This window comes from Oryzias latipes, chromosome 22 (assembly GCF_002234675.1).
Source record: "Oryzias latipes chromosome 22, ASM223467v1".
In the NCBI taxonomy this organism is placed as follows: Eukaryota; Metazoa; Chordata; class Actinopteri; order Beloniformes; family Adrianichthyidae; genus Oryzias; species Oryzias latipes.
The window spans coordinates 1,532,501-1,554,223 of NC_019880.2; the positions used below are offsets into that span (position 1 = coordinate 1,532,501).

The following is a 21,723-nucleotide window of genomic DNA, read 5'->3' on the forward strand; positions in this document are numbered from 1 at the left end:
GTTTTCTTGGAAAAACGTTGATGTTCCTCAACTTTCACTCCTCCGAACTTCAGCTCCGGTTCTGCAGGTCCGAGTTCGTCGAGGGGAAAAACGTTCACCAAACGCTGTTGGAATTTGTCCTGCAGGGGGCGCTCTAGAGGTCGAGGCCATAAGAGTTTTTCTTTTGACTGCGACAGAAAAGTTGGTGACGGTCGTTGGAAGAAGCCAAACAGGAACCAGAAGAGTGTGGAGAACTTCAGCGTTCCTTTGGCTTCCGGGTTTATTTCAGCTCTAACTTTACTTCAATTCCTCTGATGGAGATGAATTATTTCACAAACCTTTTTTTCCTTTTGGACGTCTTTGGCTGCGTCAACGTAAAAAAGAAGTTTATTTCATTATTTGGAGACATGGTTCAGCGACTCTTGATGTTGCTGGAGGTCGTCCTTCTTGTCTGAAGACGTGACCTTTGCCCTTTGCCCTTTCCCCTTTTTAGACGAGCATTCCTCTAGAATTTCACGGCGAAGTGCAGATCTCCTTTTGTTTCTGCTCGCTATGATCCAGATGGATCAGAACCAGACTCTGCCGTGTGCAGAGACCCGTCGGCGTTCCTCCTGAACGTGGAGACCGGCGACTCCTGCGAGCGTTGAACATGCTGGAGGAGACGCGGGAGGCGGGGTTTTCCAGGCATTTTTCTAGGAATCCGTTTCTCTGGGACTTTTGCGGTTTCGTCCTGGAAGCCTCCAGAAAGTGGCGTCTGTGTTTGACGGCGGCGGCTCTGGTCTGAGAGTTTGAACGGGGTTGGAACTCGTGAGCCGGCTTGTCGGAGTGAAAGGATTGTACTGATGTGGAGCTGGCACAGACGCAGGAAATATTTTCCTAACTGAGGTTGATTCATGGAGGGGGGAGGAAGGAGGAGGCAGACGGGGGCTCTTCAGACGTTTTCTCCTCCCAGAAGATCATGACGTTTGGCGGAAACTTCTGGATCTGTGACTGATTCCTTCACCGATCCGTTCATTTGACCGGATTTTGACAGTTGTCAGCGTGAAGAGATCTGAGGTTTGGGGTCAAATCAGGATCAGCTTAAAGTGTAAAGTAGAAAAAGTAGTTTAAAACTAAAGCACACATTGTAAACTTAAGAGTTTTTATCAGAAAACCGCAGGGGTACATTCCAAATCTGACAAAACCCTAAAAATTTTGAGGGCAAAAACAGACTTAAAATCTGCAACTAAATTAAAATGATTGTTGTCATGGAAACGGTGAGTCAGACCGACACGAACCAGTCACTGAAAAAATGACATCATCAGATCCTCTAACACTTGATGACGTCACACTATTTGATTGGCTGTACGTTGGTCCGATGACGTGTCAGATGGTGATTGGTCCGGATGAATTACGGTGCAATTGTTTACCCGCTAATGCTGTTCTTCGTGAGAAACATCGATGACCTGTAATCCGCCTTCACTTTGTCTTGACACGACTGGTAACACAAATTCACATAATTCACATGTTACTTTCCTAAAAGGAGAAAGACAGAAAACCAGACGAGCCGTTTCCTCATTGAGAGGAATGAGTGAAACGAGCCGCGTTCGCCCCCTACTGGTCGTTCTAGGCACAATCGTTCACTGAACAGCACAAGCATTAAAGGACAACGTCCTGAAGGCCCTCCGTCCTGGACGCCGTCCGTCCTAGACGCCCTCTGTCCTGAAGGCCCTCCGTCCTGAGCGCCGTCCGTCCTGGACGCCCTCTGTCCTGAAGGCCCTCCGTCCTGGACGCCGTCCGTCCTGGACGCCCTCTGTCCTGAAGGCCCTCCGTCCTGAGCGCCGTCCGTCCTGGACGCCGTCCGTCCCGGACGCCCTCCTTCCATGACGCCATCCGTCCTGGACGCCGTCCGTCCTGGACGCCCTCTGTCCTGGACGCCCTCTGTCCTGGACGCCCTCTGTCCTGGACGCCCTCCGTCCTGAAGGCCCTCCGTCCATGACGCCATCCGTCCTGAAGGCCCTCCGTCCTGGACGCCGTCCGTCCTGGACGCCCTCTGTCCTGGACGCCCTCCGTCCTGAAGGCCCTCCGTCCTGGACGCCGTCCGTCCTGGACGCCCTCTGTCCTGAAGGCCCTCCGTCCTGAGCGCCGTCCGTCCTGGACGCCGTCCGTCCCGGACGCCCTCCTTCCATGACGCCATCCGTCCTGGACGCCGTCCGTCCTGGACGCCCTCTGTCCTGGACGCCCTCTGTCCTGGACGCCCTCTGTCCTGGACGCCCTCCGTCCTGAAGGCCCTCCGTCCATGACGCCATCCGTCCTGAAGGCCCTCCGTCCTGGACGCCGTCCGTCCTGGACGCCCTCTGTCCTGGACGCCCTCCGTCCTGAAGGCCCTCCGTCCTGGACGCCGTCCGTCCTGGACGCCCTCTGTCCTGGACGCCCTCCGTCCTGAAGGCCCTCCGTCCTGGACGCCGTCCGTCCTGGACGCCCTCCGTCCTGAAGGCCCTCCGTCCTGGACGCCGTCCGTCCTGGACGCCGTCCGTCCTGAACCTTCTGAAATGTTCACCAAGCCCATCGACTCCCAGAAGCTTTTTCTTCTGCAGATCCGCTCGGATCTCTCGGCGTCGTTCAGGACTTGTGCTGGCGGGCTTTGACCTGCTTTAGCTCTTCAAGACACCAACGAACCTTCCGGGTCGGAAGGTTCGTTGGTGTCTTGAAGGTGTTTGAGTCTTTCTCTCATCCATAAGGATCGTCACTGAAGGGTTCTGCGTGTTGGAGCCTGCTTTCCACCCCGCGGAACATTGCAGGAAAACAATATTTTGAGGGTGTGTTCCTGCCGTTTGGACTCGGTTCTCAAGCGCTGATCCTTTTTTGGATCATATAATCTGGTTGTTTGCCTCTCGCCGGATCACTCCCGACCACACGCCGTCAGGCTGGCACGCATCGTGTAGACGGCACATCTCCCGTCTTCATCGCCGAGCTCATCGCCGGCGCTGCAGCTGTGGTCCAAAGCTGCTGCTTTCAAGTGGCTTTGGGCCAGCGTTCAGCAGCAGCAGAACGCCAGGCTGCTGGCACAAACGTGGCGCCTGCTGCTGAGGGCTGCTGGGTAATTGACCCAGGAGCTCATAAAGGGGGGGGCAGCAGAATACATGGAGATCCTGCTCCAGATGTTTGCCCTGGAGAACCTCCTGAGCCCAGGAGGGGTTGGAAAAGGGAAAACTGCGTCCCGCCTCTGCAGCGTTTGGTGAAGCTGATGCGGTACGGCAAGCACAAGCTGCCAAAAACAAACACAAAGTTCTTAATTAAACTCAGAAACTGCTTCCTGAAGTTATAATTTTCCAAGAAATGTACATTATTTTTCTTTTCTTTGTTTAAAAATTCACAGATTTTACATATTTAATATTTATTTCCCTTAATTTCTTCAGATTTTCAGTTTTTTTCCACTTTTCTTTGCTGTTTTTTCTTTTAAATTATGTTTTTTTTGTTCTTCCTGTCTGTCGTTGTTTCTGGATTTCTGTTTAGTCGTCCTTTTTTATGTTTTTCTTGATTTATTTATTTCTCAGCTGCTCAGAGTTGGAGCAGGAAACCAAACAGAGTCTTTATTTGACTTTGAAACCCGATGCTGCTTTAAGCTTTTTCACTTTCCTGTCGCTCATGACGGAAACAAGGCCAATAAGTTTACATCATTTGGTAAAGTTGAATAGAAAATTTATAAATCAACATTTCTGGCTTTTGTTTTCATTTCTTTCATTTTTCTTTGCTGTTTTTTTTACCTTCTGATGCGTCTTTGCTGCTTTCTTTTTTTTTCTACACTCCTGTTTGGTTTTCTGCAGGTTTTTGTTGCCGTCGTTTCCTTTTTTCTGATATTTTCTAAATGTTTGGCATGATTTTACTTTTCCTTCACACCTTGATGGCTGTGACGTGACCCATGTCTGCCTCTAGTTTAAAAACTCATTTTGGAACGAATGCATCCGCGAAGACAGAAATCTGGTTTAGATTTTGTTCCGAGTCCAGAAGGAACAAAGCGAGTTTTCGGTCTGGTTGTAAAACCTAAAATAATTTATGGATCCATCTGGGGGGAGAAACTCACTGCTTCTCTCGTCTCCTCAGACGTTCACAGCTTGGTGTAACTCCCACCTGAGGAAAGCGGGAACGCAGATCGAGAACATCGAGGAGGACTTCAGGGACGGCCTGAAGCTCATGCTGCTGCTGGAGGTCATCTCAGGTGAGGAGCGCCGACCTCCACCGGATGATCGGGATGGAAACGGAGAGCCGACGCTTCTGCAGAAATTCACTTCTCTGCTGCTCACAGACCAGAAAACCCAAAAAAAAGCTTCAACCTTTTCAGTTTTATGATCCCTCATTCCAAAAACAACTTTCAAAATAAAACTTTCAACAGTTTAGCTCCAAAAATCTAGTTTCTATTTGTAATTTTAATGTTTCATGTTCTACTTTAATGGACATTTATCCTTAATACATTAATTACATTTTTGGAAAAAATGTATTTTTTAAATTGAATAATTTCTCTTTTAAATGTATTTTTTTATTTAAAATGTTTAAAAACTAGTAAAGCTCAGGAACATAATTGAACTGGTCTTTATTTAACACTTTCTGGTGGTTTTTATCGTCTTTTGTGGAGTAAACTCTTTACAGAACATTAGGTTTGCTCTAATTTATCTTTATAATCAATAAAAACGAAAGAAAAACATGTGAGACATTTTTCCAAATTCCTCAAACAAAAAGGAAAAATATGTTCCATTTCTTCTTAGTCTTTTTAATCCACTAAACCATAAACAAAACCTAAATCCACAAAGAAACAGATGAACGTTGGCGGTTTCCACCCGTAATCTGGATTTCTTGGGCAGGTCATCCTTTCTTTTTTTTCTTTTCTGACCCTTCCCCAAATTTTATGCTGGTTTCCTCCACCGACAGCCGCCGCCGACCCAAAAGCTTCACCTTCTCTTAACTTGTGGGTGACTCCGCCCACTTCCTCCAGCGTTCATGTAACGTGACGCAGCAAACTGATTAATATTCATAGAAACAAAACCTTTGCATTTGTGTTAGAGCGATATTCCTATTTTCTTTTATTTTAGAGTTGTTTTCGTCTCAGAACAGTTTGAGTAAAAGTAAGGCCGCCGTTTCTTCCGTACGCCATCGCAGGACTTTGGGCGGAGCCGTCCACAAACGCTCGCACCTGGAAACTTGTCGCTTTCCACCTTTTTGACCTGTGAAGTCCTGAAATCTGCCGGATCTCCTGCTTTCAGGTGAACGCCTGGCCAAACCCGAACGAGGCAAAATGAGGGTCCACAAGATCTCCAACGTCAACAAAGCGCTGAACTTCATCGCCAGCAAAGGAGTGAAGCTGGTTTCCATCGGAGCAGAAGGTGAGGCGTGTAGAACTCTGCAGGTTAACGGGCCGCTGGTGCACCAACAGCTGCAGGACGTCCGTCCCGCTCCCATCGAAGGGTAAACATGTCTCTGGCAGAGGAATCTCCCTCAGCAGCCCGCCAGCGGCTCTGGACTCGGTTTACACATCTGTGTCGCAACAAGCGCAGCGTGTCCAGGAAATGATCTCCAAATGTTGGTTTTCAGGGGTTAGCTCAGCCAGGATGCAGCCATGCGTGCATCAATGAGGAAAGTTTTCACCGAAAAAAGAACTCCAGGAGATCCAGAACCCGCAGGAAACTGACAGATTTGACTGGTTTCAATTAAACGACAAATGCTGAAATAAAATCAGAGGGAAATCCAAATAAAAGTAAAAAAATGAAAAATTAGCAGAAGAAAGTTTCCTTGGTTTCATTTTTTTTCCTGCAGTGTTCATTAAAACTCACCGGTCCTTTATGTTGAAAGCGTTTTAGTGAGAATAAAGCCCTGAAAATCTGTTTTCATGTGAAAACCTTTCGCTAACAGAAATAATTTACATAAAAGTTGTTATTGGAGATCCCATCTCTGTAATTTCCCTGATGATGGTGCTTTTATTTTGAAATATCGATCACTAACGAGCGATGGGCTCCACAGCAGACGGATTATCGCGCTGGGATCCCCGCTGCTCGTCCACCGCGGCTTTGTGGGGGGGGTCGAGTGGAGGCCGGCAGTGCTCATCCGGGCGGATGAAGGGGGGGGGTCTGTTTCAGATGGAATTAGCTGGATTTGTGCTCCTCTGCCAGGTGGATCAGTCAGGTTCATTAGAGCTAATCCACAGCAGATCTGTCCCTGAAGCAGAGCTGGAGCTGCTGACCGGAGCTTTAGAGCAGATCATGACGATTGGAGGTCCTGCTGCGGCAGACCCGTCTGGATCCGGGACCGGTTCTGTCGTTCGCACATCTCCCCCGTCAGAAAGATGGAGAAGATGTTTTTGAGTCTGAACAGGATGAAGGATCTTAACTTTTGTGACGCAGCAGAACTAAAATTGCAAAAAAAAACAACAAAAAAAACGCAGCTCTGTGTTTGTGCAGAGAGGGAAACGCCCCCAACTCGATGAAACTCCTCCCCCTTACCGCCATAACAGAGGCTGCAGAGTTTGTGACGGTTCGGCGTCTTTCATTCATTCATTAGTGATTCAGAGTTTTTCATTTGTGGCAAAAGAACTTCAAAATAAACTAGCAATAATATATGTCAATTACCGTAATTTCCGGACTACAAGCCGCTACTTTTTTCCTGCGCTTACAGCCCTGCGGCTTATTCAGTGACGCGGCTAATTTATGGATTTAATTAGCGGCCGCCATGTACGTACTTTCGAACTCAGTGAATAGTTTGTATTCTTTATCTAACACCAAGCACAAGACATTTATATTCAACACACCTCTAAGCAGCCAAACAGCATGGACTTGACTTCAGGTCTTAGACACTTCAGTCATGGTTCAACAAAATGAAACACGCATGCCCGGCCGCATCCCAGAATCCTTTGGGGCCATTAGACCCAACGTGCACGTGATCGCCGCTACAATATGATGAAGCTTTCAAGTTAAAAGCAATCGTTAAAAGCAGCGTAAAAAACTCCACCGTCACCAACGGGTTTGGAAAAGCCGGTTTGCTGCGTGACGGAGAGAACAGCGCATGGAGTGAATTTACACTCCATTTAAAAAGCGGAATTTTGCTTTGAAAAACTCACAGCCTCCGTGTGAGCTGGAGACATCTTCTCCTGCTGATTGAGCTGCGGGGCCGATGGCAGTCTGAAGGCTCCCACACGTAACAACGCACCCGCCCCTCATACACAAAACGTACAGTTTTAAGTCCGATTGCTCTGCACAGAAACGATTTGCTCCATCCACCGGCGCAACGGGGACGAAGTGCTCCTCCTTGAAGCCGCCCTGGCCAGAGGTGTCGGAGTAGATAGGAAGGGGAGACAAGGAGCGCGCGGGGCGGGAGCGGAGCGCAGAGGCTTCTGAATTCTGACGCACGCGCCGCACTGAGGCGCGCGTATCACGCTGAGGGGCGCGCTTTTCAGTCGCCGCTGCTGTATTTTACCGGTGTGTTTTTTAACCAGCCCTGTTACTCCCATAACGCTGCCGCGACACAAGCGGAAGGAGAGCTGTACCCGTTCACCCCTCCATGCACTGCTGATACTTGCTCATTCTCAAACACGTACAACAGAATGGCGAGCCGGGCATTGGCCCCGCCTTTAGCCCCTAAGACTCATGAGAAATGTGGAATCGCGGATGTAAATTTCCTCATCATAACTGAGGGATGTAATGTTGATTATATGGTTACTGTTTGTAATTTTATGTATGATACCTAGATTGTCAATAAGTAAAAAAAAAGAATGAAATAAAAACACCATAACTGAGGAACTTGTGAACAGAATAGAGGTCCATGCTGTTTGACAGATATCGATGCACTCAAGTACATGAGCCAGAGGCAAAACTGGAACCACCCACAATGTGCTAATGAATTACACTCACTCTGGGATTCTGGCCGTGATCTGTCAGGATGACAGTATCGCCTAACACATGCGCGGCTTGTACTCTGCCGCGGCTTGTGTATGTATAAAACTAATTTTACACGTGAAAATGGGTGGGTGCGGCTTGTAATCGGGTGCGCTTTGTAGTCCGGAATTTACGGTATTTAAAAAAAGGCTAAAAATGACAAAGCAACATTTGTAAAATGAAGACTTTTTTGGAATGCGTAGATAGGCTCCAGCAGCCTGTGACCCCCAAAGGGATAAAGGGGGTTTAGAAAATGGATGCAGGTTAGATTTTATGGTCAAAAGTCCTTCTCCAATCATCGTCTGTGATTGGTCGGCTTCCGTAACGCGGCGCCCTGCTCGTTTTTCTACGGAGCCCTCCTGGTGCCAGTGGTTAAAAAAATAAATAAATAAAAAAAAGAAATCTGATAAACCGGGCACACGGTTCAGTAATCCAACCGTGGGCCCCACCAATCACTATCTTACACGCCAACGTACAGCCAATCAAATGGTGTGACGTCATCATTAATGATGGACAAATTACGGTACGACCGTAGAAGAAGAAATTGCAAGACATAGAGGGAGATGACTTCTAAACGGGCTTTTATTGTGGTTCTGATAATTATTTAGTGATTGTTTGCTTAGAGTTTTTTAAATCCGTGCGGCCAGTGCTTTATTCTTGGTAGAACTGACCTGGAAAAAGGGTTGGCATTAGGTCAATACGTGCTAACGGCATTTAGCCATGCTAACAGCACAAGCACAAATAATGAGTCCGGGGGCCCGGCTCATCTGATTTGTTTTTTAGTTTTTTAGCCACTGGCAGCTGGAGGGCTCTGTAGTTTCCAGCGCAGAAGAGAGAGAGAATTTCTGTTTTGTTTGCACATATTTGGGAGTTTCAAGTACAACATACTTTTCTGAGCACACAAAGTGTTTACAGCTCAAAACGCCGAGTGTTGGTTTGGAATTCTGGCACCAAATTCACTCCATCATGGAAAACCTGGAAGATGAACATGGAGGCATTCAAACGTTCTGTGTGTTTTCCACGGCTCAGTTCCTCGTCTCTCAGTGGCATTTTTCACACTGCTGTCTGAAGTGAAATAAAAGCAGGTCGTGTCTGGAAGCAGGTTCACTTTGCACGAAGTTAGCGCTTTAAAAGATGTTTGTGCAAAGATTAGAATCCCTGCAGAATTTGTATGTAGGTGAGGAAAACGTAAAATGGATTACTCTTCAAATAGGTGGTTAGTAAAGGAATTTCATTACAATTTCATCTAGAAACCAGAGTAATTAATTACTTTTTAAAAGTATTTTACTCAACACTGATACTCAAAAGGCAAATTTGAGATTAATTTTCTTCATATTTGTCCTCCAACATCAGAAAAATGCAACAAGAAGATGTTAAAAAAAAGGAAAGGCCATTTTCATGGGGGTGGGAAACTGTTTCCCATCAATTTATTGATTTATCACAACAACGGCTTCATAAACCTTACTTTGAGTCTCAGAGAAATGCATCACGTTTAAAAAGGATTTGATTGTAAAGTTGCTGTTTGGATTAAAGCTTCGCTGAAACTTCTTCATGGAAATCTTAGTCTGTGCAGTTTGAGAAATGAACATAAAATCACTTTTGACCTGAACGTTGTTCGTTTTTGTGACTTCAGCTTCTACATAAATGCTTTTCGTCTTTCTAGAAATCGTTGACGGAAACGCCAAGATGACTTTGGGGATGATCTGGACCATAATCCTCCGCTTTGCCATCCAGGATATTTCAGTGGAAGGTAAACCGGCTTTTCTTCATTTTTTAAGAAAACCTTATTTTTAGGAAATAAAATAGAGATTCTGGTTGAAAATGAAAAACGTTAACCCCACAAACAAGCACCAGATAACCTTTGTGGCGAGGAAGACGTCTCAAAGGTTTGAGCCACACGTTATGAATGCTGATTGACCTGTCAATCAATAAACCACGCCATTTGTTGGAGCTCCATCTTAAAGACAAATGTTTCCCGTCTTCATGAACAAAAGACAAAATGAATTTAAATTAAGCTCAAACATTGAAACTCCACCTTTAGGTCTTCAAAGAATTTATTAGCAAACTGCCGAAAAGCCTCGCTGGTTCAGTAGTGGGCGGAGCCTCTGATCATCGCCGTCCAGCCTGACGTCTGTCCTTTTAAACTTTATCAAGAGAACTCGCTCCAGAAGTTCAGAACATTTTCCAGATTTCTATTCATATTCAGGATGAGGAGTTTGAGGTTAAATCTACCTTCAGATCAAACTCAGAGTTTCTTCTCGTCTGCTGACCGTCTTTATTGTTATTCTTGAACTTATATCCAAACTTCTGGATGTCCAGCTCTTCTCTCAGACTTGAGAAAATCTCAATCATTTTTCTTTTTCTGTATTTTAGTCTCTATTCTGTTTAATGACACAAACCTTTGAACCCAAACATCTGGCAGACTAAATCCGGCAGTTGTTCCTTCTTTGGGTTTGATCAGCTGCAGCCAGTTTTTACGTGCGATTGTTCAGAACCTCCGAGGTCATCCTGGTGCGTTTCCTGCTTGTTGCGGTGAAACTGGATCCGGAAGCGTCTGCACCGCAGCTTTCGGGCGGTTTAAAGCGGCGCCTTCTTCTCGCCCGCAGAGACCTCCGCCAAAGAGGGGCTGTTGCTGTGGTGTCAGAGGAAGACGGCGCCCTACAAGAACGTCAACATCCAGAACTTCCACATCAGGTGAGGGCTGGGGTCGACGCGGACCGGCCGCCACGGTGGAGAACCGGCTCTCCAAAAGGTTCTGTTGGGAGCTTGAGCTGAGCTAAAACAAGATTTCTGTGAAAACGTGGGGAGAAACAGATGTTTCTTTTTTTTCATCTAAGCTTTGTTTTTGAAGGTTTCCATCTTTTTGAGCATCTTTGTTTTTTTCCTTTCAGACTTTGAGTCGTGTTTGAACTTTCTGTGCTTCATTTCCAATGCCTCTTCCTTCTCATGGTTCTTTTCTCTTCTGCTGAACTTTTATATATATTTAAAAAGAGAAACATTTCTTGGTTTTGTTTTATCAAATCAGAGGTTTTGGTTTTAACCTCATTGTGATGAAACGTTTGCAGAAGGTTTGCTTGATCTTATTCCTTTTCAGTGTTTTTGAGGTTGAGTTGTGATTAAACGGATGAAGGGAAAAGTCTGACTCGAGTTAGACTCGAGTTAGGAAAGCATCTCCGCCGTCGCTCTCCGTCCATCAAAAAAAAAAAGTCTCCTCTTTGTCTCCCAGCTGGAAGGATGGTTTGGGTTTCTGCGCTCTCATCCATCGGCACCGTCCAGAACTCATCGACTACGCGAAACTACGAAAAGTAGGTTCCTCTCGTTTCGTCCGTGTTTGTTTTTCCCGATTGTCCCCTAAACTCTTGTCCACGACCTTCTGTTGACAGGATGACCCCATGACCAACCTGAACACGGCCTTCGACGTGGCGGAAAAGTACCTGGACATCCCCAAAATGTTGGATGCAGAAGGTGAGCCGGCGCGTTCCGTCTGAAACCTTCCAGACCAAAGGTTCCTGCAGGTTCCGTAACCTGAACTCCTGCCGAAGCTCAGAGCCTGAACACAAACATCTGGAAGCGGGTTCAAACCCGGGGGGCTCTTCCTAAAATCATCTGGAGCCTCTGAGGTTTGCGTTGACCTTCAGGAAATCCTCCTCCGTGTTTTCTGATCAGAAGCACATGGCGGTTTTTCACGCCTGTGTTGGAAGGTTTGTCTCAGACACCGTCCTCATGTTGTGTCTTCTGAAGCTTCTAGGGCTGTGACCCAAACATGTGAGGGGTTGGAGGCTCCGCCCCCCCTTCAGAATGAGGATGTGTGGACCTGAAATGTTCTCCGACATGTCGGATGTTCAGCTGATGTTCAGTTCACGGCTGGTCCGATTTGTATGTCTGATTTTCCAGATCTTCGTTTAAGCTCCTCCCACCGCTGCGTGTAAACCGTCTGCAGGCGTTCTTTCTCAGCAGATTCTGAGAAGAACACGTTTTCATGGCCTTAAGACTTTAATTCCATTCAGGTGTTCAGCCCTCATTCTCCAAAACCAAATGTTCCGAACGGTGATGAAGACTCTTCCGTCTCTTCTAGCCTCAGCATCTCAGAAGTGTTTGGGTTTTCGACGCGTCCTGCAGCCGTTGTCAGAGTCTGACGCCGTGACGTTGAGACCCGTTTGAATCTGCGAGGCAGAAAATCGGCCGTTCTGATCAACACTGATCAACCAATCAGCATCTTTCTCCTATCAGCAGCCAATCATGTTGCAGGACTGTTTGTTTAAACCACTGACTGTATCAATGAACTGGACTGAGTGTGACGTCAAATGGTTTGTTCCGGCTCCAACCAAAGGAAGTCGATTTATTTTTTCAACCTACGAACGCCGCCATGTTTGAGCCAGACATCGTCAGTCGGTCTAAGTTTCTATGGCAACCACTCTCACCAATCAGGAGTGAGCTTGTTGGAAGGCCACACCCCTACTACTTGAAAGCCGTAAGCACGAAATCTGTCAAACATTTTAAACGTTGGATGTGGGGGCCAGCAGGCTCCGCCTACTTTTGATGCATCTTATTGTGAATAACTTTAAGTTACGAACTAAACAATTTGAGGAGAAAATGAGGAACACCAAGAATATCATGAATGATTATTCTGACCAATGATAGCCGCTTATTTCTCTGCAGAAGTCTGTGGGAATTTGAGGGCACTTCCTGTTTGGAAAGCCAGGGGGCGGAGTCACTCAGTCCAGTTCTGGGATACAGTCACTGAAAGGTTTTCCGCAGAACCGACATGGACCTCGGTTTACAGGCGTCATGGGTTTCAGTTTTTAAGGCTTTGGTCAGAAATCATGTTGTTGTTTTGTTTTTGCATTGGACCCCCCACCCCTACCCCCCACCTGAAGCCCCATTTCAACCAGGAAGTCTCTGAATTTATGGAGCAATGTTCAAATGTTCTAAGTTTTCTCTCCTGGATCATCAGATTTCATTCAAACATGTGTTGACCCCCCCCCCCCCATGACCTCCTCTCTTCGCACACAGACATTGTGGGCACGGCCCGTCCGGACGAGAAGGCCATCATGACCTACGTGTCTAGCTTCTACCACGCCTTCTCCGGCGCCCAGAAGGTATCCAGGATGTGGCTCCTCCTCCTCGTAACCCCTCCCCCCTAATGTGTTTTCTCCTAACCAGTTCCTTCTCTCTGCAGTGCACAGCGCCCCCTGCGGGGGTCACGCTGCTTTACTTTTCCGCATGGTTTTCACCACCAAATGCATGATGGGACGACGTGTTTTCTTCCAGGTGTGGGGCTCCAGTCTGTCTGCAGTCTGACCCCCCCCCCCCCCCCCCCCCCAAGTTTAAGTCAAAAATCTGATCCTCCTAGTCTGATCCAATTTTTGCTGTAATGTTTTGAACACGTTTCGGCTGCATCCGGCGCACTCTGGCTCCTCGCCGTCCATGGCGTCTTCAGGTCAAACTGCAGACAGGCCCGGGCAGAATCGTGACTGGTGGTTGCGCCCCCTGCTGGCCTTTTTTTTGTGCTTGCAGTCTTTTACTCTGCGTTTTCTCTCCTCTGTCCTCCTCCTCTGTTCCCGCCAGACGTCGTTAGCACCTTGAGGCCGGATGAGAAGGCCGTCATGACTTATGTGTCGTGTTACTACCACGCCTTCTCAGGCAAGCAGAAGGTGAGGAAGACGCCACCAATCAGCTGCTCCCGTGGAGTTTGGGTTTGGCGCTCCTGCCGTCTCAGACGCTCGCCTCTCTGTAGACGTTTGGAAACAGAAGATAAAACGATTTTCAGCCGATGAGTAGAGTCACAAGAAAAAAAGAAACGTGACAAAAAAAAAGCTGTTCTTGTTCTGATAATATGAACTGTGAGCTCACAGACGACGTACGAAGAACAAAAAAAACAAATGGAAAATATTTAGAAGTCATGAAACTACAAAGTTTTGTTAAACGGCGGGACGATGGCGTGCGGCGAGGAAAACCTTCAGGAAGTTCAAGCTGAAGACGCCGTTTAGTTTCTGCTTCCCTAAAAACAAAAACGGCGAATCACTTAATCTAAGCTCCGCCTCCGGAACAAACCTCAGGTTCGATCTCACTTCCTGCTGATTAATGGATTTCCTCAAAAACGACTTTACAAAATAAAAGCCCGCCTTAACCGTTTTTACATTAAAACGGCAAATAAAAAGAGTCTTTTGGGGCTGAAATGAGCTTTCAGAATTAAACTGTGGATCCTCCTTAAATATCAGAGGAGCTCCACAAACATCTGTCTCCGTCTGGTTTTCCCGCCTCCTGTCGGAGCGGAGGGGCGTCGGTTCCTCATCGTGGGGCGAGCAAACATTCCCTCACAGATGTCTCCTTATAAGGCGCCAAGCTCCCCCTGTTACTCCCCCCCTCCCGAAAGAGGGCGTCTTCACTCTGGAAAAGGCCACAGATGAAGCGGCGAGCTTCTTTCCTGCCAGGAGGTTCTCAGAGCGCCGCTTCAGTTCCCGCCTGAACTCTTCATCTATTGCTTCATCTTCCTCAGATGCATGCTGTCTGAACAAACGCAGATTTATTTCCTCTCCGAGCTTCACTTTCTGCTGAAATCCTGATCCAAGTTTTACTTCCTTTATTACATTTGACGTTAGGAAAGTAGTAATATAATACAACTGACATGTTTTTAAACAATATTTGTTTAAATTTAATGATTTTTTTTTCCAGCACCGTTTAAAAAAAATATATATATATATATGAGAACAAAATTTCATAAAATTATGAGAGAAAAATAAAGTTCTTCTTTAATGAATTAAAAGTTTGCAAGGAAAGAGTCGTGCTTTTTCAAAAATAAACTTTTAGTTTTATTGAAAATAAAGTGGAACATAAAGATTCCTGTGCAGTTTGACGTCCGTCTGATTTCACTGAATTATCTGAAACATTAAATAAACAGAAAATGTTTGATAGTCTTTGTTGAAACATTTTTAAAGCTTCATGTAACATTTTATTTTGAAACAGCAGAACCATTTCCTTGTAAAATTATAACAATTTGAAGCATAAACGTCCCACTCTTTAAAAGTAAACTTTTGACTATTTCTCATTATTTAATTACTTTATCCTTCTAAATGCCTTTTTCTCATCTTATTTATTCTTACTTCTTCTCGTAAATTGTACGTTTTTTCTCATAAAACTTTTCTGTATTTTTTCCCTTTTTGTCTTTTTTTTGGCGGCCCTCCGTCGGTCGTTTTCCTGATTTAATTTTTGTTATTCCGATGAAAGATGTTGTTTATTACTAGCAGTAATATTTGTCATGTTTTTACTCTAAATCTTCCTGTAAAAAGTTCTCTTTTTTCCCGTTTATTTGATCCAAAATGAGACGAACGGACCGGGTCAGGCTGGTTCCTTGTTCTGTAATCTGATGGAGGAAAATCTTTGGTTATTTGGGGGTTTTGTGAGCAGAGCGCCCCCTGCAGGATGCATCCTGCATGATAATCCGTGCTCAGTGGTTGATTGCATCTCACGTTTCCCCCCCCCTGCGCCCGTCCTCCAGGCGGAGACGGCGGCGAACAGGATCTGCAAGGTGCTGGCGGTCAACCAGGAGAACGAGCAGCTGATGGAGGACTATGAGAAGCTGGCCAGTGATGTGAGCACGCCCCGCCTTCTCCTCTACCTGTCCTGCACCACACTTCACCAGACCCCGCCCCCTTTGTATGAACCGCACCCGCCCTGCTCCCTGCTCCGCCTCCCCAGGGGTGTTAGTGCTCCGTTCAGGTGAACTGGGCCGGAGGTGTCATGTAAACGATGAAGCTTTGATCCTTTTTGGATCAGAAACAGAAAATGATTTTAGAAAAACATATTTTCTAACTCGCCGAACGCCCGACTAGCGTTTAGTTTGAGCTTTTAGCTGACGGATCATTGATTTTTGGATTCACCAAACCTGTTTTTTGTCGTTCACACACGTCTGCTTCACTCCTGATTCTGCGTGCCTCTTCTTCCCTCCTCTTCCTCCCCGTGAACTGCTTTTCCTGCGCCTCTCCTCTCTTGGCCCGCACACCGCCGCAGCTGCTGGAGTGGATCCGCCGCACCATCCCCTGGCTGGAGAACCGGATGCCGGAGAACACCATGCAGGCCATGCAGCAGAAGCTGGAGGACTTCCGGGACTACCGGCGCCTCCACAAGCCGCCCAAAGTGCAGGAGAAGTGCCAGCTGGAGATCAACTTCAACACCCTGCAGACCAAACTGCGGCTCAGCAACCGGCCCGCCTTCATGCCGTCGGAGGGAAAGATGGTCTCGGTACGTCACACAGCCGGACCGGAGACTTGCAGGGAAAGACCTCTGAGGGGATTTCAGAGTCTTTCTGGTCCTGATGGAGTTTTTGATGAACAGCACAGACACTTTTTCTAACAGACTATCTTCTCTAAACGTAGTTTTCTGTGTAATCTGACGTCTCTTGTGGTTTGTTTGGAGCGGTCTCAGGACCACACAGCTGCACCACAAAGTTTCCTCCAAACTTCAGGCTCTTACTCTGAAAAGACTTTACACTTCCTGTATGCATGGACACATTTAATTCAATTCTATTTTTATATCCCAATATTAAGACAACGGTCGTCTCAATGGGCTTTAAACCGGTAGTTGTGTAATAAACAGGAATCATAAAGAACATAAAGCCTTAGAACTTAATTCTAGAATCAACTGGGATCCAGTGAAGTGAAACTAACACAGGAGTGATGTGATCTCTTCTGCTGGTTCCTGCTAACAATCTAGCAGCTGCGTTCTGAACAAGCTGGAGACTTCTTAAGGAACTCTTAGGACACGCTGCTAACAAGGAGTTACAGTAATCCAGTCTAGACGTAACAAATGCATGGATGAGTTTTTCAGCATCACTCTTAGAAAGTATATTTCTGATCTTAGCAATATTCTGAAAAAAGGCAGTTCTACACGCCTGAGATATGTGAGCCTTAAATGATAAATCCTGGTCAAGTAAAACCCCAAGGTTTCTAACTGTGGAATTGGGGGCTATACTTACACCATCCAGGGAGACTATCTGAGCAGACAGAGCATCTCTGAGGTTTTTAGGACCAAGTATAATGACCTCAGTTTTTTCTGGGTTCAAGAGGAGGTCATTAATTGTCATCCAGGTCTTGATGTCTCTGATGCAGGCGTTCAGTTTCTCTATCTGGTCATTCTGGTCAGGCTTCATGGATAAATACAACTGTGTATCGTCGGCATAACAATGAAAATTAATGCTGTGTTTCCTGATTATGTTTCCTAGGGGTAGCATGTGAAGCATAAACTTTTTTTCTTTGTGTTTTATTACTTTAAGACCTCAAAGTTCTTAATTTATTGTCATTAGATGTTTTCTTCAGTGTGAATTCAGATTATATTCAGGATTTGATGACCTTAAACCAGTGTAGTTCATTTATGAAGCTCAAATCCATCAAACAAACATTTTGTATTTTATTTTAAATATTTATGATCCATTTCAGCTCAAAACGTGTCACTAAAACCAAAAATCATCAACTGTAGAAAGAAGTTAGTCTTCTAAATTCTAAATCTGCTGCTAAAAAGGTGAAAAGAAAGCTGGAGATGCAGAATTGACAGTTAAATGTTGGCATCTCAACATATAAACAAAGGATAAATAAAAAGCTGATTATTCAAATTTTGTGCAAACAAGGAATTTAAAAAATTGTGAAGAAAAAAAAACCTTCATACATTCTTGATGTTTGTTAGTAAAAGTATCTTTTAAAAATAAAAAATGAATGTTTGAGGTTTAAATCATTAGATTTAAAAATTCTGAATCTTTTTAATCTCAAAAAGGGAAATATTATTTTATTTTTTTTAACTTATTTGGACAAAGAAGTAAACAGAAACCTGCTCAGTGTTTTACTGAAATCCCACAGGAACTAACATGCCCGTTAAAGTGAGTCTTTCTCATTTAAAACCAGGTTGTTTTGGAGCAGAGTGTTGAAATGTTTTCCCTCCTCGGCCTCCTGCAGGACATCAACAATGCCTGGGGGGGCCTGGAGGGAGCAGAGAAAGGCTACGAGGAGTGGCTCCTCAACGAGATCCGCAGGCTGGAGCGGCTGGACCACCTGGCAGAGAAGTTCCGGCAGAAAGCCGCCATCCACGAGGCCTGGACCGAAGGTACGGCGCCCTCCACGCCCGGCCGCGGCGGTTGGCAGACCACCTTTTCTGATTTGGCCACGCCTTCTCTGTCGCCAGGTAAAGAGGAGATGCTGCAGAGGCGGGACTACGAGACGGCCACGCTGTCAGAGATCAAGGCGCTGCTGAAGAAGCACGAGGCGTTCGAGAGCGACCTGGCTGCACACCAGGACCGCGTGGAGCAGATCGCAGCCATCGCCCAGGAGTTAAAGTAAGGGGGGAGGAGCCAGGAGGCGCCCCGGGAGTCTGAGGAGAAGCCGACTAACCTGGTGTGACCTCTGTGTGCCGCAGCGAGCTGGACTATTACGACTCCCCCAGCGTGAACGCGCGCTGCCAGCGGATCTGCGACCAGTGGGACGCTCTGGGCGCCCTGTCCCAGAAACGCAGCGAGGCTCTGCAGGTGAGCGGCGGCGGCGGCGGGTGAGGCGGAGCTGCTGCTGAAACGCAGGCCGAGGCTCTGAAGATCCGCCTGTCTGTGTTTGAGCAGAGAACGGAGAAGCTGCTGGAAACCATCGACCAGCTTTACCTGGAGTTCGCAAAAAGAGCCGCCCCCTTCAACAACTGGATGGAGGGCGCCATGGAGGACCTGCAGGACTCCTTCATCGTCCACACCATCGAAGAAATCCAGGTGAGCAGAGGAGCAGAGACGGCTTTGCTGCTCAGGTAACAGTTTCTTTTAAACTTTGATTTCCTCAAAAACTCCAAACCTTTTTAGGGAAAAGTGTTTGACGTCGTCCATGGATGCCAAACGCAGAAATGCCACTGAAGTGGAGAGAATTTTCTTCAAAAAAGCAATAAAGTAACAAACATTAAACTCCAAGTCTAACCTGGTCTGTGTGTCCAGAAGAAGGTTTGTGTTCTGGAAAGGGGAGACGTGATGGAAGTTCAGAGCTTTGATGGATGAGCTGCAGCAAATAATCCAAAATAAGCTCCAGCTGCTCAAATGTTTGAATCTTTTTTGATTTAGTGGTTCAGTAGAAGTAGAAGAAAGATGTTTTACGTTCCCTCCCTTTTTATATCACCTTATCTTATGAATGTTTCCATTTACAGTTGATCCTCTGTGTATCAGGACACTTCTTATTGATCATTTCTAGCAGTGGAAAGTTCCAGCAGTGACATCTTGTATGTTTTTTTTAAAAACATGTCAACTTTTGCTTTGTTTTAAACTCTAATTAATTATAAATTAACTGTAAACTACGTTTACTTTTATCTTTCTTCACGTTCAAACACGTTTGATAGAATATTGAATCAGTTTGGGTCAAACTGGGTCAAATCCCCGGTGATCAGAGGCCGACAGAACTGAACCTAAATCTATAACCTCTGCTTTTATTTTGGTAAATCGGATTTTTTTTTATTTTTATGTCGAAGCTACATTATATTAAAAAAAGGGTTTTCCTGCTGGATGATGTCATTTTTGAGGCAAAAAAATAGATTTTGGTTAACCAGAGATCTGAAACAAAATGAAACCTTTATTCTGAAAAACTCTTTTTCCGCCGAGTCTTTTAGAAACTTCCTCTAAAAGCTCTAAGTTTTTGCTGTGAGACGAGTTTTCTGTTGGACAGTCATCAGGCTGCAGCTGTTGATGTTTTAACATTAAAAGTGTTTGTCAAACGGGCAGACTTGACATTTTCTTGGCTTCTTTGCGCCACAGCGGGTCACACTGACCCTACAGGACGTTTCTGGTCGTTTTTTTTGCAGCATTTTGGAAACATTTGCTCTGACGGTTTCTGTTTGTGCGTCAGGGACTGAGCACCGCCCACGAGCAGTTCAAGGCCACGCTGCCGGAGGCGGACAAAGAGCGGCAGGCCATCCTGGGCATCCACAACGAGATCGCCAAGATCGTCCAGACCTACCATGTCAACATGGCGGGCTCCAACCCCTACACCACCATCAACCCACAGGAGGTCAACGCCAAATGGGACAAGGTGGGGCTTCACCGTTCATTATGTGGGGGAAAAGACCCGCCTTCTGCCGAAACGTTCTGACATGAATGTGATGAAACAAACCGAAGGTTCAGAACGGAAACATCTGGAATCAGAAGAGGTTTTATCTTTTTAATGGATCAATTATTTCAAAGGTCTTTCTAAAAAGGTTTTTTTCACAGGGTTCACAACATATTTGTTCATAAAGCAGAGCTGTATCAGGGGAAAAAACAACTGAAAGGTGTATTATAGTAATAAATAGGAATTTATGTTTTATTGGTGTAAAACCTTCATGATACTGCCCCCTGCTGGACAAAAGTGGTATTTCACCCTGAGGCTTTTTATGATATTTTTTTCCCCCAAAAAATTAGTACTGGAAGCCAGAAAAGTTAAAACACAGTTTTAATTAAAAAAAGATTGTAGTAAAACCTGAAATGTGTTTATCAGGGAAAAAAATGGAACCTGGTTTTTAGACGTGTTGAGAAATCGAAGCGATAAAGTTCAGAATCAGAATCAGAGATACTTTATTGATCCCACACGTGGGAAATTTGTTTGTCACCATAGCAACTGACAGCAGAGGGGAAAAAAGACTTAGAATTAAGTAAAAAAAAAAAAAAAACACAAGAAAATGTAGCATAAATACAGGCATCAAGGTATAATTTAAAAAAGCTATTTACAGAACAGTGCAAGTAGAAAGATGTGCAAAAGAAATGTGCAAAATAGAAAATAACTAAATAAATAGGTAATAAAAGATGTGCAAAGGTTATCTTTTGCCTTGTGTGTTGTTGTACAGGGTTATTGCACAACAACAACAGGGTTAAGTTGGTTTTAAAGTCAGTTTTAAAGTTTTTATTTCTTTATTGAACAAAAAAATCATCAAAGATTCTAAAAAATCTTCATTTTTTAAATGAAGTTTGAACAGTGGTCACTTTAAATAAAGTAAAGCGGTGTCTATTGCTAGAGTTGACGCAGAACCAGCAGAGTGGGCGGCGCCCTCCTCCTGTTGCATGATGGGATGCTGCTTGTGATGGAAAATGGCCTGAGGGTTCAAACTGAGCTCTGGTGGAATTATTGAAAACGGTCGGTTTGAGTTCAGAAACCCTTCAGGCCACAATCGACCGTTTCAGACGCCATAACCGGCGGCGTTTCCGCTTCGTTCACCGATTGTGTGAATGAAAAAGCTGAACCACAGAAAGAAACGCTTGTTTGTTTGTTTTTTGGGGATGAAGGGAATAAAAATTCCTCAGAATTGACGGAGGTTTGCGTCTCCTCTCCTCTGCAGGTACGGCAGCTGGTGCCTCTGCGCGACCAATCGCTGATCGAGGAGCACGCCCGGCAGCAGAACAACGAGCGTCTGCGCAGACAGTTTGCCAACCAGGCCAACGTCATCGGGCCGTGGATCCAGACCAAGATGGAGGTTGGTGGTCACTGGTTAGTGTAGGGCGTTCTACGACCCACAAACACTCTGCGTTTAGAGGCTGAACCTCCGCTGAGAGGCGGTTGATGCAAGGCGCTCGCCGCCAAGCGGTCGCTGCGCAGCGGCCGAAGTTCACCTCTGAGTTTCTGTGCAGGAAATTGGACGCATCTCCATCGAGATGCACGGCACGCTGGAGGACCAGCTGACGCACCTCCGCCAGTACGAGAAGAGCATCATCAACTACAAACCAAAGATCGACCAGCTGGAAGGAGACCATCAGCTGATTCAGGCGGCGCTGATCTTTGACAACAAGCACACCAACTACACCATGGAGGTGAGCTCCGCCCCTCTTTGCTGAAGCTGCGTTTGTTTGTGCGAGTGCTGCCCCCTGAAGGCC

General features: G+C 45.9%; 1 protein-coding gene across 8 annotated transcripts in view; it reads left to right on the forward strand.

Moving 5' to 3' along the window:
- The window catches only part of actn1 (actinin alpha 1), a 39,410-nt gene that overhangs the window by 14,118 nt on the left and 3,569 nt on the right, over nt 1-21,723 (forward strand). For 5 of the 8 annotated variants that reach the window (XM_023951624.1, XM_023951626.1, XM_023951627.1 and 2 more), the window contains exons 2-17: nt 4,063-4,177; nt 5,217-5,336; nt 9,541-9,627; nt 10,484-10,571; nt 11,104-11,182; nt 11,261-11,342; nt 12,891-12,976; nt 15,376-15,468; nt 15,888-16,118; nt 17,822-17,969; nt 18,048-18,198; nt 18,279-18,387; nt 18,475-18,615; nt 19,730-19,912; nt 21,192-21,326; nt 21,481-21,660. In XM_023951624.1, the coding sequence (XP_023807392.1) occupies nt 4,063-4,177; nt 5,217-5,336; nt 9,541-9,627; nt 10,484-10,571; nt 11,104-11,182; nt 11,261-11,342; nt 12,891-12,976; nt 15,376-15,468; nt 15,888-16,118; nt 17,822-17,969; nt 18,048-18,198; nt 18,279-18,387; nt 18,475-18,615; nt 19,730-19,912; nt 21,192-21,326; nt 21,481-21,660 (2,028 nt within the window). Of the gene's footprint in view, nt 1-4,062; nt 4,178-5,216; nt 5,337-9,540; nt 9,628-10,483; nt 10,572-11,103; nt 11,183-11,260; nt 11,343-12,890; nt 12,977-13,445; nt 13,532-15,375; nt 15,469-15,887; nt 16,119-17,821; nt 17,970-18,047; nt 18,199-18,278; nt 18,388-18,474; nt 18,616-19,729; nt 19,913-21,191; nt 21,327-21,480; nt 21,661-21,723 lie in introns of those variants that run through there. The other 3 variants (XM_023951625.1, XM_023951630.1, XM_023951631.1) reach the window with 2 other exon arrangements.